Raw genomic sequence first — 12,684 nt, 5'->3', positions numbered from 1 at the left:
AAGATCACTCTTCTGCCCCAGGCGGAGACCTCCCCCATCAGACAGTGCTGGGGGACAGGGTTGGTTCTCGTGTCGAAAGAACTCCTCAAGGTTTCCAGCTCTGGTCTGACAGGCAATGTACAACCTTGAAAAGAGCGCCATGTCTTGTTTGAGGGAGACCAGTTGCTGCTTGTCCTTTGATACTCTCCTCACAGTTGAAGTACTGAACACCTTTATCTTATTCCTTGGTATGGTATCATCCACTGGCTTGGTTCTTTCAATGAGGCATTCTTTGGTGAAAGCTTCAAACTGGTGCTCTCCTGTCTGCTTCACCTTGCGCACTGCCTCAACAGCTGTAGCCCCAGCTATTTCCTTTGTGTGGAGTGCAATCAGGTCCTTGCTTTCCTCTTCAAAGGGGTTTCCGAGGTGTTCCATTGCAGTAACCAGAGAGCGGACATCATTGATGAATGAGACCTGGACACTCATTGTTTGGTCATGGTGACGTGTGTCACCTGGTCTTCGCTGTTTCTTGGAGCCTGTCTCAAACTCCTCTACCGATCGGGCAACTTCTGGTCCTGCTATCATCCAGCGCAGCAGTGCAGAAGGGTTGTCAGTGAGGCCCACAGCACCACCATCTCCTTTGATGCAGGCATTCATTTGCTCATGGGCCTGGTCGATGGCTATGGAGGAAAACACCTTTGTAGTCTTCTGTACAGTGAAGTTGCCTGCCCTGAATTCTTGATTTATTCTTGGGTGTGTCAGTGGGAGTTCTGCCATATCTCGCAGATGAACTGGGATCCATCGAGCATAATGAGTATGGTCCATTGCATGGAACCATTTGGCTAGTTCCGTTAGGGCATCAAGGTACATTGCAAAAGATGCCTCTCGCAGTGATCGTACAAAGACCAACATGAGCAGCTCTAGCTCAAGTACAATGGACCAGTACTGAAACTGTGGGATGAATTTTGCTCTCTGGTGCACCACGCTTCAAACTCCAGAGGAGCGCCATCTGTTTGTGTCTGACAGTAGTTGTCATACGCGCACACGATCGTCAAATTCTATTGTTTCAACTTGAGAAAAGTCTTCATGACCAGCAGGCTCTCTGCAGAAGAAGCAGGTGTCTTGTCTCATTTCAGAAGGGCTTGATGATTGGGACCTTGTGCGCTTGTATTCTGTCTGTGGGTCAGGACTTTCACTGTCTGTTCCCAGTGCTCGCTTTTGTGCTCTTTGGAGCTTGGTTGCATTGTACTTGAGCCTACATGTTTTATGGTACCGAGCTTGGTTTGCAACCATTGTTGCTTCAATACCTTGGCCCTCATCTAGTCTCTCAAGTGTGAATGTTGAAGGGAGCTGGCGAAGTTCTTTGAACTGGATCAAATGCTCTGCAAGTGATCTGTACCCACTACCCTTGTCTTGTCGTTTGGACTGCAAAGGACATGTTAATGCCTCTTCCTTGTGTTCTTGGCAGATAACACAGAGCTTCCAGTCAGTCTTGTCTGCACGAGAGGTTGATGGTCCTTGACCATCGACTTCCACAAGTTTGAAGTTCTTTGACATTTTCTTGGATTCTTGCAGTAAGTCTTTTGTTTCTCTCTTATAGAGGCACATCTATGTATGGGATTCAACTAGGTTCGGATGTGAAAATTGACCTACACCTAGCCCGATCGTTCATCCAATGCCATTTAATTCCTGTGCGATCTGTACACCATCCGGGTAACTACATGAAAGTCATGCAAAGCCCCATTACCCTTGGCTCGGTTCTCCCGCGCTGGCACATCCTGTCAATTCAGGTGCGGCTATCTACTGTAACTACATCTAAATATACATAATATTAACTAGATCTGGGGCTAAAATTAGATAGCATTTAGGAAACTAAACTACACTACTAGCCTACTGTGAACTAGTGGATACAGAAAGTATAGCATTAAAGCATAGTGTATTTAGCTGACATTGAACCCCATGCTGAGTTTCACAGCAGTGGTGTCACCAGTGTGCCCTGGCTGTGTTTTGACATCCACTCTATTCAAATAATTTTGGAATGCCCTTGGCTACATCGGTCCCAAATTTGATGTTTTAATCGCAAAATGCTCCATATTTGTGGTTATCTGGCAGCCATTTTGAAAAAAAAAGGTTGCCATGGGTGACATATTGAAAATCCATGAGGGCTCAATATCCAAATCATCTTGGAATGCCATTAGCTACATGTGTACCACATTTGGTGCATTTATTACAAAATGCTCAATTGTTGTGGTTATTTGGTGGCCATTTTGAATTAAATGGTTGCCATGGGCGACAGATTGAAAATTCATGATGGCTCCATATCCAAATCTTTTTTGATTGCCTTTGGCTACATGTGTACCAAGTTTAGTGCTTCTTTCACAAAGTGCACAATCCTTATGAAATTTCTAGCTAAGCCGCCCCACTAATGGTTACTTAAACTAAAAACAGTAAAACCACTGTAAAGGGTAAAAAAAATAAAATGATAAAATGATAAAATGAAATGAAATAAAATGAAATAAAATGAAATAAAATGAAATAAAATGAATATAAAACTAACTAAGGCAAGATAAATATCACATGACCAGACAGGCTGCAGGGACAGCCGAGCTCAAAGTGAGCTAGCATGTATGCCACACCAAACACCATCAGAGATTTCTCGGATCATCCGGCTCTTTAAGGAGGGTTCCAGAATCACCGAGCTCTGTCCTCTCACGACCAGGAAACGTTAATCCAGAGGTTTCCTGGGTCGTCAGGCTCTTAATGGAGGGTTCCTGAGTAGCCGGGCTCTGACCTCACAGAGGACAGAGCTCTACCCCCTAGTGGGAGGACAGGCAGTTTATTTAATAAGGCTATAGATGTTGGGAGGAAGGAGCGCTTGTAGCGGTTACTCTTAAAGCTACAGGCTCTGAAGCGCCTTCCGGAAGGTAGTAGCTCATAATCAAGATGTAGAATGTGGGTGGGGTCGTCCAAAATTTTAAGAGCCAGATTCACTGCTTTCTTATCGAAAATGGTCTGATGTCCGTGTGACGCACTTGCCTATGCCTATATGACGCCGATAATGTCGTCAATGCCGAGGCTATGACGTGGCAGTATTTATAGCCATGCTCAGCGTGTCATCGTCCTCTTTCCCTGATCTTCTGGTCGCTGTACCTGAGCTGATCGCATCCCATTCTCTGAAGCCGTGATTCGCGCCACCCACCTCCCCAGTCCACCACCAATGTCTTGACTCCTGAAGAATCTCCTACGGGGGGGGATTCTCTATTCTAGTCCGAGCAGATGCCCTCTCTCACCTCAAGAAGAGAGGCATCTTACCACGGAGTCATAACATCACTCTGAAAATGGTTCCATGTTAAAATGTCAAAATGAGAGCAAATGTATCTTTTGTGACCATTTCTCTTACATGTAGTAAAAGTATTCCAGCTGATGATTAGGGACAAGCCGTTTGATTGCTTTGGTTTTTGCTTTAACTTAATGCCACCATCTGTTCTCAGCACTACTTCGAGCAACACCAAGTCTACACTTGGTCCAAGGGTTCTTCCCAAACTACCTCAGAAAGGTACACATATTACCACCATTTTGCTGCAGTCTGCACCTTGATTTCATTGTTTGTTTTCTTTGTTTTCCTATGTACAGTATACTGCTGTATTGAAGTGAAGTAACTGTACACTGCTCTTCTAGTGGCATTGCGGAAGATTGACACTATACATCACCCATCCATGGATAAGCCCAGCCTTCCTCCGGAGGTCTTCCAGAAGTCTCCACCGGGATCCGAGACACCCCAGAAGGCTCCCCTGCCGGAGAGGCCTCAGCTGGGGGATCTGCCCCCCAAGCCTCAGCCCTCTGACCTGCCGCCGAAACCCGGAGAACTTCCTCCCAAGCCCCAGCTCTCTGACCTCCCTCCTAAACCTCAGCTGGGCGACCTGCCGCCCAAACCGCAGCTCAAAGACCTCCCTCCAAAGCCTCATCTCGCAGACATTCCCCCCAAGCCTGGGACAGCTGAGTCCGCTCCCAGGCCGCCTCCCGCAGAGCCCGCTCCAAAGCTGCAGCCGCAGCCTCAAGACTCACCCTCGCCCAATCAGCATCCGGATGTGGTGACCCCCTCCCAGCAGCCTGGCGAGGACACCAATGGGAGTCCAGTTGGAAGTGCAGAGACACCTGTGCCACTCCCAAGGAAGATCAACACGGTACACACATCCTCTCTCTCTATTGCAAACATGTTCTTAAAGGAACACTCTGCCCATTTTCAACCAGCTTTGTATCATTAGAACATCAGTAGTATATCAGAAAACTGTAAACGGTTTTGAAGTCTGTCATTTAATTTGACAGTTATTGAGTGTTAAGGTGTGGACCAGTGACATCACTGGTCCACACTAACTCAAATTAATAACTCATTAACTCAAATCAACTCTCAATAACTGTCAAACTATTCATCATTCATCTAGTTTGACAGTTATTGAGAGTTGATTTGAGTTAATGAGTTATTAATTTGAGTTAGTGTGGACCAGTGATGTCACTGGTCCACACTTTAACACTCAATAACTGTCAAATTAAATGACAGACTTCAAAACCGTTTACAGTTTTCTGATATACTACTGATTTTCTAATGATACAAAGCTGGTTGAAAATGGGCGGAGTGTTCCTTTAAATACTGTTTGAGTTTATTTATTTTCACAATTCTTCAACAGCGCAGGATGGACGTAGAAACCCACAGGGACTTATGAGATGCCTCACCCTCATAAATGAGAAATATTAAGTTGCACAAAAGGATGAAAAGTTGATATGGCACTGTTTATGTCAAGACTATAGAGAATTAGGACTTTGCATTTACCTTTTATGTGACTTTGATACTTTATCACCTTGCTTTCCTGGCCTGAAGCCATAGTTTTAAAGCATTTTAACGTATCCCACTGATGATTTCACATTGAGTATGATCTTAAAAGCTGAACTGATCCTAGACCAGCACTCCTACTCTGAGATGCTTGATAACTTCCACCCCAAGTCTCTCTTGAAGTAAACATTTCTAATCTCAGTGGGACGACTGGGTTAAATAAAAGTTAAACAAAACTAAAAGTCTGTGATAACTAAGATAAGACTTTTGTTGTGTGTGTGTACAGGGGAAGAGCAAAACCCGCCGGGTGAAGACGATCTACGACTGCCAGGCTGACAACGACGACGAACTGACATTTGTAGAAGGAGAGGTGATCATAGTTACAGGAGAAGAAGACCAGGAGTGGTGGGTGAGTGCAACTTTATTACTATGTTCTACATAGGGCTGGGTATCATTTAAAAAATTATGATACCAGTACCAATACCAGTATCCTTAAAGGGGAATTCCTGTTTTTTACACCCCAGACCTTATTTCCAACTTAAAATATGATGTTTTACTCACCAAAATAACTTTGGTGTCATTCTGATCCCCCTAGAAGATATTCAGATCTGAGTAGAGTCCTGGAACTGGCCAAAACGGGCGTCAACGGGACATACATAGTTCACACTATAAATAACGTATTTTCTGTCACATCGCGATTCGTTATGGTTGTTATATAATTATGAGAACATGAATTAGCTATGTAACGAACCTTCCGTGCTGCCGACAGCCTGCTCTGTTTGCTGTCCGAGTGTCCGTCACATAGATGACACCTCCCGCTTTATCTCCCGCTGCTGTTTGTAATCGATATATGGCCTTAATCTTGAAATCAGATCATATCTATATGCTAAGCTAGGCTGCTAAGCTAACAACACAACAGGCCGAGTCAACTCTGACCTGCCCCGGATGTGCTTCTGTTCCATGTTGTATTATGTTTCCATCCTGTCAATCCCTGTGTTCTGTACTGTGTACCCTGGTGTTTGTTGAAATGTAATGTATTTGTCTCCCATGTTGAAATGTAATGTATTCCTCTCTGTACACAAGCAAACCTGTGAAACCAAAGACAAATTTCCACATTGTGGACAAATAAATTGAATTGAATTGAAGTAGCGAGAAGCGCTTCTGTTTGGTAACAGAAGAGGAAGAAGAAGAGAAAAAACCACAGAAGAAGAAGAAGAAGAAGAAGAAGCACATCCAGGGCAGGTCAGAGTTGACTCGGTCTGTTGTATAGTGTAGCTCAGCAGCCTAGCTTAGCATATAGATATGATCTGATTTCAAGATTATGGACGATTAAATTAAATTGCCGCTCATATGGAATAAGGCCATATATCGATTACAAACAGCAGTGGGAGATAAAGCGGGAGGTGTCATCTATGTGATGGACACTCGGACAGCAAACAGAGCAGGCTGTCGGCAGCACGTGAGGTTCGTTACATAGCTAATTCATGTTCTCATAATTATATAACAACCATAACGAACCGCGATGTGACAGAAAATACGTTATTTATGATGTATGCCCCGTTTACACCCGTTTTGGCCAGTTCCAGGAATCTGAATATCTTCTAGGGGGATCAGAATGACACCAAAGTTATTTGGGTGAGTAAAACATCATATTTTAAGCTGGACATAAGGTATGTGGTGTAAAAAACAGGAATTCTCCTTTAAAGTGATACAGATACAAATAGCGTTCTTCATTCAATCAATACCTTTTTGTTTTTTTTCCTTCCACATTTTATGCATTTATTTTTATCAGACACCACCGGCATGTAGTCATGCAGCCATGCTTTTGAATGTTTTGTGGCACGCTGAACTGCCAACTGCATCACATACACCGCGCTTGACTTCACCACCACAGACTGTATGGGTTGTAACTGCTGTGGTAGTGGGCCAATCACATGTTGCATTAAGTCGAACAATGCTTGCGGTGATTGGCTGTGAGCAAAACCATAGAAATATATATATTTTTCTAGATCTGTGTACAAAAAGGATCGAATGCAGGTATCGTTTGACTGGAGAAGTTTCGATACTACTTGGTACTGGGTTATTGCGGTCGATACCTTACACTTACAGGTATCGAGTACCGGTACCCACCCCTAGTTCTACACGTCCATCTTTTCAGATCCAACGATCCTCCTTGGGCCTCATACCTAACTGAATGCCAAACAGTCTCAATGGCACAAAAAGAGCTGAAAAACACTGAATGCCATATTATTCTCCTGTCCTTATGCGGTTTCTCTACCCCTTTTCCTTCCAGATCGGGCACATTGAAGGGCACCCGGAGAGGAAAGGGGTGTTCCCCATGTCTTTTGTGCACATCTTGAGTGACTGACAGGCAGAAAGACTTGCACTAAGCCTCTCCCTCCGTCGAGGGGTCTTGTAAATAGCTACCATAACACCCCCTGTCACAAGACAAGTGTTCTGAAGAAAAACGACAAAGAAACCCAATGAAGGCTCATCTTAGCCATGGATGCCACATCCATGCTGTACAAAGAATGTGTGTATTCCTCCTCTACCAGTATTATCTTAACCCTATAGCACGGCTGTGATGAAGCCACTCTCAAAACCCTTAGCACTTACCTTAAAGTCTATGTTTATGCTGTTACTGTGTATATATGTATGTAAATATATATATTTGTGTGTGAGTGTATATACATGTTTTATTGTACAAAACATGTCCAAGTAACATTGCTCTCTACCTGTCAAATAAGCATCAGGGCAGTGGAGTTAGAATTTTATCTGTATTAATTTTACTGGCCCTCAAGTAATTATCAGCTTATATTTCTGGAAAAGGACAAATAGGAAATGGAATGTGAAATAGGTCATGTCACTATTTGTGTCTTGCATCCCTGTTTACCACCATAATTGAGTGAATAAGTCTCCCACTGACCTTCCCACTAACCTTCCCGAGATGACAGAAGAAACTCATTAAATGTACTCCTTGTTCTTGCTTGCTTTGTGTGTACACGTATTCTGGTTGTTTTACAGTATAGACACCTGCTGCTACTGTGTGGTGGAATATCAAAGCCTGTGGTTCACTGTAGGTCACTAACTTACTCCTTGTTACACTGTTCACTTTCTGTATGCCCTCTGTGTGAACTAAACGTCATCTCCACAGTGCTTTCACCTCTTTCTGTGCATGGTGTAACAATGACTGGAATTGAGTTGGAGTGCTGTGTTCAAGACGCTCACCTCAGGGTTTGAAGAGCCACTATGAGGCAGGACTACAAAAAGGTATCCTGTTTTTTAAAAGCCACTATTATTAGGGGAAAGCTCAAGAAAGAGGACATCTTAGCAATAACTTGAATGATTTTCTTACCTCCTAGAAACATCTCACAATGTACAACGACCTGTGTTCACAACTCTGAACTGTCTTGTTCCACAATGGGTTTATGCAACTCTTGCGCTTGACATTTTTGATTTTAAGTTAAACTTCAGTGTCATGCTACAGTCATGCATTTTCACTCCATGTTGCTGCAATTTTGCCTGTTAACCAAGATTGTGTTTAAAATGCTGGGTGGACTTGGTCAAACTATGGAGAGCCACTGTAATGTCACCCAAACTACACATTGACTGCAGTTCTTCCCATGTAGAAGGAACCCATCAAACCATTGTATCATTAAAAGTGTTGTACTTAAAAACCTTGATCCTGTTCTTTGACACTTTATAGCATCATCAATGATCCCGTTCTTTGATACCTTATAGCATCAAGCATCATTGATCCTGTTCTGATACTTTATAGCCATGCCACTGCTTTTGCCCTCTGAGCAATGTATAGATCCAAATACAGCAGGGATTTCATGTTCACCATCAGCAGGGACAGCCAATGACACACTGAATATGCACTAAATGAGGCCGTGTACACTAGTCATTACATTTAAGTTTGTTTGATTAAAAAGGATCCCCATTAGGTGCAGTCTAGACGACAGCCAGTCTTCCTGGGGTCCAAGACAAGTGAAAAGCCATCAAGAAATCCTTTCAGTTTCATGCATGAAGTTTCAAATTGGTTTTGAAAGTGTTTCCTAAGCCTAAGGGTCATGCCCGAATGGCTCTATAGGCCAAGCAAGTTCCACCTTCAGTTAAGGAAAAGATCCTCCACACAAATGTTTTTACACAGCACTACAAGGAGATGATGACCAATATGACCATTGAACATTTCCCTCGCAAGAAGCCGCCACATGAAGTTATTTCCAAACATTTATTTTGTTAGTGCCACAATTTTCCATTTCAACTAAAATGCCATCCAGTTCTACAGGTCCTTTAGGATTCAAAACACAAAACAGGAAAAGTCACTTCTCTGTAAGACAACATAAATACTTTTGTTGCAACACAAAATTATACCATGAAAAAATTAAACTGTCAGCTCAAGCTGGCATACCAGAATACTGGTAAACAAAAGCAGCTTATTTACACACTTTGGATTTAAGCTTTGATCCTTGGTCCTTGTCCACTGACATGATGACTCCCACAGCAACTGTCTGCTTCAGGTCTCTTGCCGCAAATCGACCTGTGGAACGAGCATAAAAGAAAATCAGTACAGTCATTAAACATGGGTTAAACTGTCTTGCATGGAAGAAAGATTACAAACTAATGATACCCTACTACTGTACCTAAGGCAGGGTATGTGAAGAAGCTCTCCACACACAGGGGCTTGTTGGGGACCAGTTTGACTGTAGCACCGTCTCCAGACCTCAGTCGCTGTGGCAGGTCCTCCAGTTTCTTCCCTGAGCGGCGGTCAAGTTTCTCCCTGAGCTCAGCAAAGCGGCATGTGACATGGGTGGTGTGGCAGTCCAGGACAGGAGAGTAGCCGGCCTTGATCATCCCTGGATGGTTCAGAATGATCATCTGTAGAATAGAAATCAGAAAGAACAAGTGTCACCAATACAGGGCAGAACTGGCATCCAGGAACATCTGATGCAGTTGAGTTGAACCAACCCGAGCCACGAAGCTGTTGACATCGGAGGGAGGGTCCTGTTGGGCGTTCCCGGCCACATCCCCACGCCGCAGGTTCTTCACAGACACGTTCTTGATGTTGAAGCCGACGTTGTGTCCGGGCAGCGCCGTCTCCAGCCCCTGGTGGTGCATCTCAATGGACTTCACCTCAGCAGTGAGTTTAGCAGGCGAGAACATCAGGGTCATGCCTGGTTTTAGGATGCCAGTTTCAATCTTGCCCACCGGAACAGTCCCAACTCCTGTGTGGTTGAACAAAACACGTTCGGGTCTAGTTGCCTCCAATAATTACAACATGTAGCCATTACTTCAACCCATTATAACAAGCATTACAACTCATCCCATTCCTCTGCTGCACACCTGCACCTGGTTTTGACTCAACAAGCTAATCAATGAGTTTTCACAGATTTGCAAACTGAAGGGTTAGTGCAGATGATTCAAGGGGAACTTAGCTGTTGAAATTAAATTGAAACATGGCTGACCACCAATTTTGTAGACATCCTGCAGAGGCAAGCGAAGGGGCTTGTTGATGGTGCGCACTGGAGGATGAATGGAGTCCAGCACTTCTAGCAGAGTTCTCCCACTTGCACTCCCCTCCTTCCGTTTGGCTTTCCAGCCTTGGAACCAGGACATCTGTGGAGACATTACAGCAGTCACGACATGCTAAAGGTGGCTCATTTTAAACCTAAACACATCTACCTTCTGAGTTGCAGTGATCATGTTCTCCCCAGTCCAGCCAGAAATGGGGACGAAGGGGACCGCTGTAGTGTCATAGCCAATCTTCTTGAGGAACATGCTGACGCTTTGCACCACTTCATCGTAGCGCTTCTGGCTGTAGGGCGGTTCAGTCAGATCCATCTTGTTCACACAGACTATGATCTGCTTTACACCAAGAGTGTAAGCCAGTAAGGCATGCTCTCTGGTCTGACCGTTTCTTGAGACACCAGCCTCAAACTCTCCCATAGCTGCAGAGACCACCAGCATGGCAACATCAGCCTGCAATGACATTCATGATTGAAGGGTTCCAGCTCATATGAACCAGCATGAGAACATTTTTAGGCACAGACATTAAAACAAGATGGCCAACTTGCCATGTGCTGCTTACCTGTGACGTCCCAGTGATCATGTTTTTGATGAAGTCACGATGGCCCGGAGCATCAATTATAGTGATTGTGTATTTCTGGGTGTTAAATTTCAGCAGTGATATATCAATGGTGATCCCTCGCTCACGCTCAGCTTTCAACTTGTCCAACACCCAGGCATATTTGAAGGAAGTCTTTCCCATCTGTAGAGCAGAAATAAAACTCAAGAGTGGGGTGCCATTTTGCATTCATTAGTTTCAAATTTGCTTTACTCACCTGGGCTGCAGCTTTCTCAAACTTCTCAATTCTTCTTTGATCAATGCCACCACATTTGTAGACAAGGTGACCTGTGGTGGTTGACTTGCCACTGTCAACATGGCCAATTATCACCACATTAATGTGAGCCTTCTCTTTTGGCATTTTCAGCAGTGGGGTTGATGGTCACACACAGTAACTGTCAGCTTTTGGAATGGAACAACTATGTTCAGATTTCTGCTTCTCCTAAGAAATGGGTTTCAGTGGTGCTTACAGAGTGACTTTATAGGCTAGAGATGGCCACACCTGACACATAATTGAAGACAGGTGCAGCGCTTAATTGAGCCTAATTGATGGCTGCCTCTTGTAAACCAAGACAAGTAACACTGATCTCCAATCACAACCAGGTGTCTAATTTGGAGATGACAGTCCTTGAGTCAGCCTTCATGACTATGAAAGAAATTAGGATAGGATTGGCCAAAAAGAAGAAAAGGAAACAACAAATAGGCAATAAACATATTATCTTCCATTTGAGAAATAAAATATAAATAGACCCATTGCTGACGATTGCCTATGCTTATGAAACAGAAAGAAAATGTTTGAGATCAGCCTTCAACTCCCATTAAACTTGTGGTACACCACTGAGGTTACTAGCAGCCAGCGTTTAATGTAAAGATCTGAATAATATGCTTAACTTTTTGAAACACGTAGTTGAAACACAAAATCTTTACTCAAAATGGCGAGCAGAAGGAGAAGTGATATATTGGCATCTAATAGCGTTTTGTGAAATGCTTATCCTCATTTGATAAGACTAGGCATCTCGCGCACTCGATTCCTAGGCTCGCCCGCTGCACGGCCTCGCCCGCCCTGCAGCTCGCCCGCTTTGCAGGCTCACATGCTCTTATAATATCACTGATGATGTCACAACTTTGCATCACTGATGACATCACACTTGCTCTTATGACATCACAGATGATGTCACAATGCCTATGACATCATCAGTGATGTCACAATGCACAATTGCTCAGTGAAGACATCATTTCCCAGGACAAAATTGGTCTGGCATGTAATGCATGACTTAAACTCCACAGTGGGTGCACAACTTTACTTAACTCAAATCAACTCTCGATAACTGTCAAACTAATTGAATGTCTGCAAAATGGTTGACAGTTTTCAGATGTGAGATCATGTGATAAAATCACCATTGTTTTTCGGTGAAGTTCTCATGTCAGGACTTTGACCTGGACTCATCAAGAACACTGCTAATTTCCAATATATATTGATTTTCAGCAGAAAAAAGTGGAAAAACTTGAGTATCTCTTTAATGATGAAAATGACCAATTCACAGCCATCTATCTCTCAAGGTGAATGCCCGCAAACAACCCTCTTTCTGGCAACCCTACATTGTACAGTAGGATCCCCTTGTGGCATTATTTGAGGATGACGAGTGGGTTGCCCGTCTGGCATATCTTGCTGATGTGTTCACCAAGCTGAATGACCTCAACCTATCACTTCAAGGCAAGGACTCACATATCCTTAACATGTATGACAAAG

At 43.7% G+C, this 12,684-nt stretch overlaps 2 protein-coding genes across 2 annotated transcripts in view; one reads left to right on the top strand and one right to left on the bottom strand.

Annotated features, from left to right (window-relative positions):
• The window catches only part of asap1b (ArfGAP with SH3 domain, ankyrin repeat and PH domain 1b), a 144,336-nt gene extending 135,848 nt beyond the window's left edge, over positions 1-8,488 (top strand). Inside the window, exons 25-28 of the mRNA XM_083655321.1 lie at positions 3,471-3,535; positions 3,658-4,163; positions 5,094-5,216; positions 7,101-8,488. Of these exons, the coding sequence (XP_083511447.1) occupies positions 3,471-3,535; positions 3,658-4,163; positions 5,094-5,216; positions 7,101-7,175 (769 nt within the window). The 3' untranslated portion in view covers positions 7,176-8,488. The remainder of the gene's footprint in view (positions 1-3,470; positions 3,536-3,657; positions 4,164-5,093; positions 5,217-7,100) is intronic.
• Positions 8,489-9,246: 758 nt separating this feature from the next.
• Positions 9,247-11,295, bottom strand: eef1a1l3 (eukaryotic translation elongation factor 1 alpha 1, like 3; the record flags this gene model as incomplete). The annotated part of the gene is made up of 7 exons (XM_083652132.1): positions 9,247-9,350; positions 9,454-9,688; positions 9,779-10,035; positions 10,276-10,426; positions 10,493-10,789; positions 10,899-11,078; positions 11,152-11,295. 7 exons carry the CDS (start codon positions 11,293-11,295, stop codon positions 9,247-9,249), a joined length of 1,368 nt encoding a protein of 455 aa, XP_083508258.1.
• Between the last annotated feature and the right edge of the window lie 1,389 nt (positions 11,296-12,684).

This window comes from Poromitra crassiceps, assembly GCF_964638095.1.
Source record: "Poromitra crassiceps genome assembly, chromosome: 2".
Lineage (NCBI taxonomy): Eukaryota > Metazoa > Chordata > Actinopteri > Beryciformes > Melamphaidae > Poromitra > Poromitra crassiceps.
This window is presented reverse-complemented; position numbering and strand designations above follow the sequence as displayed.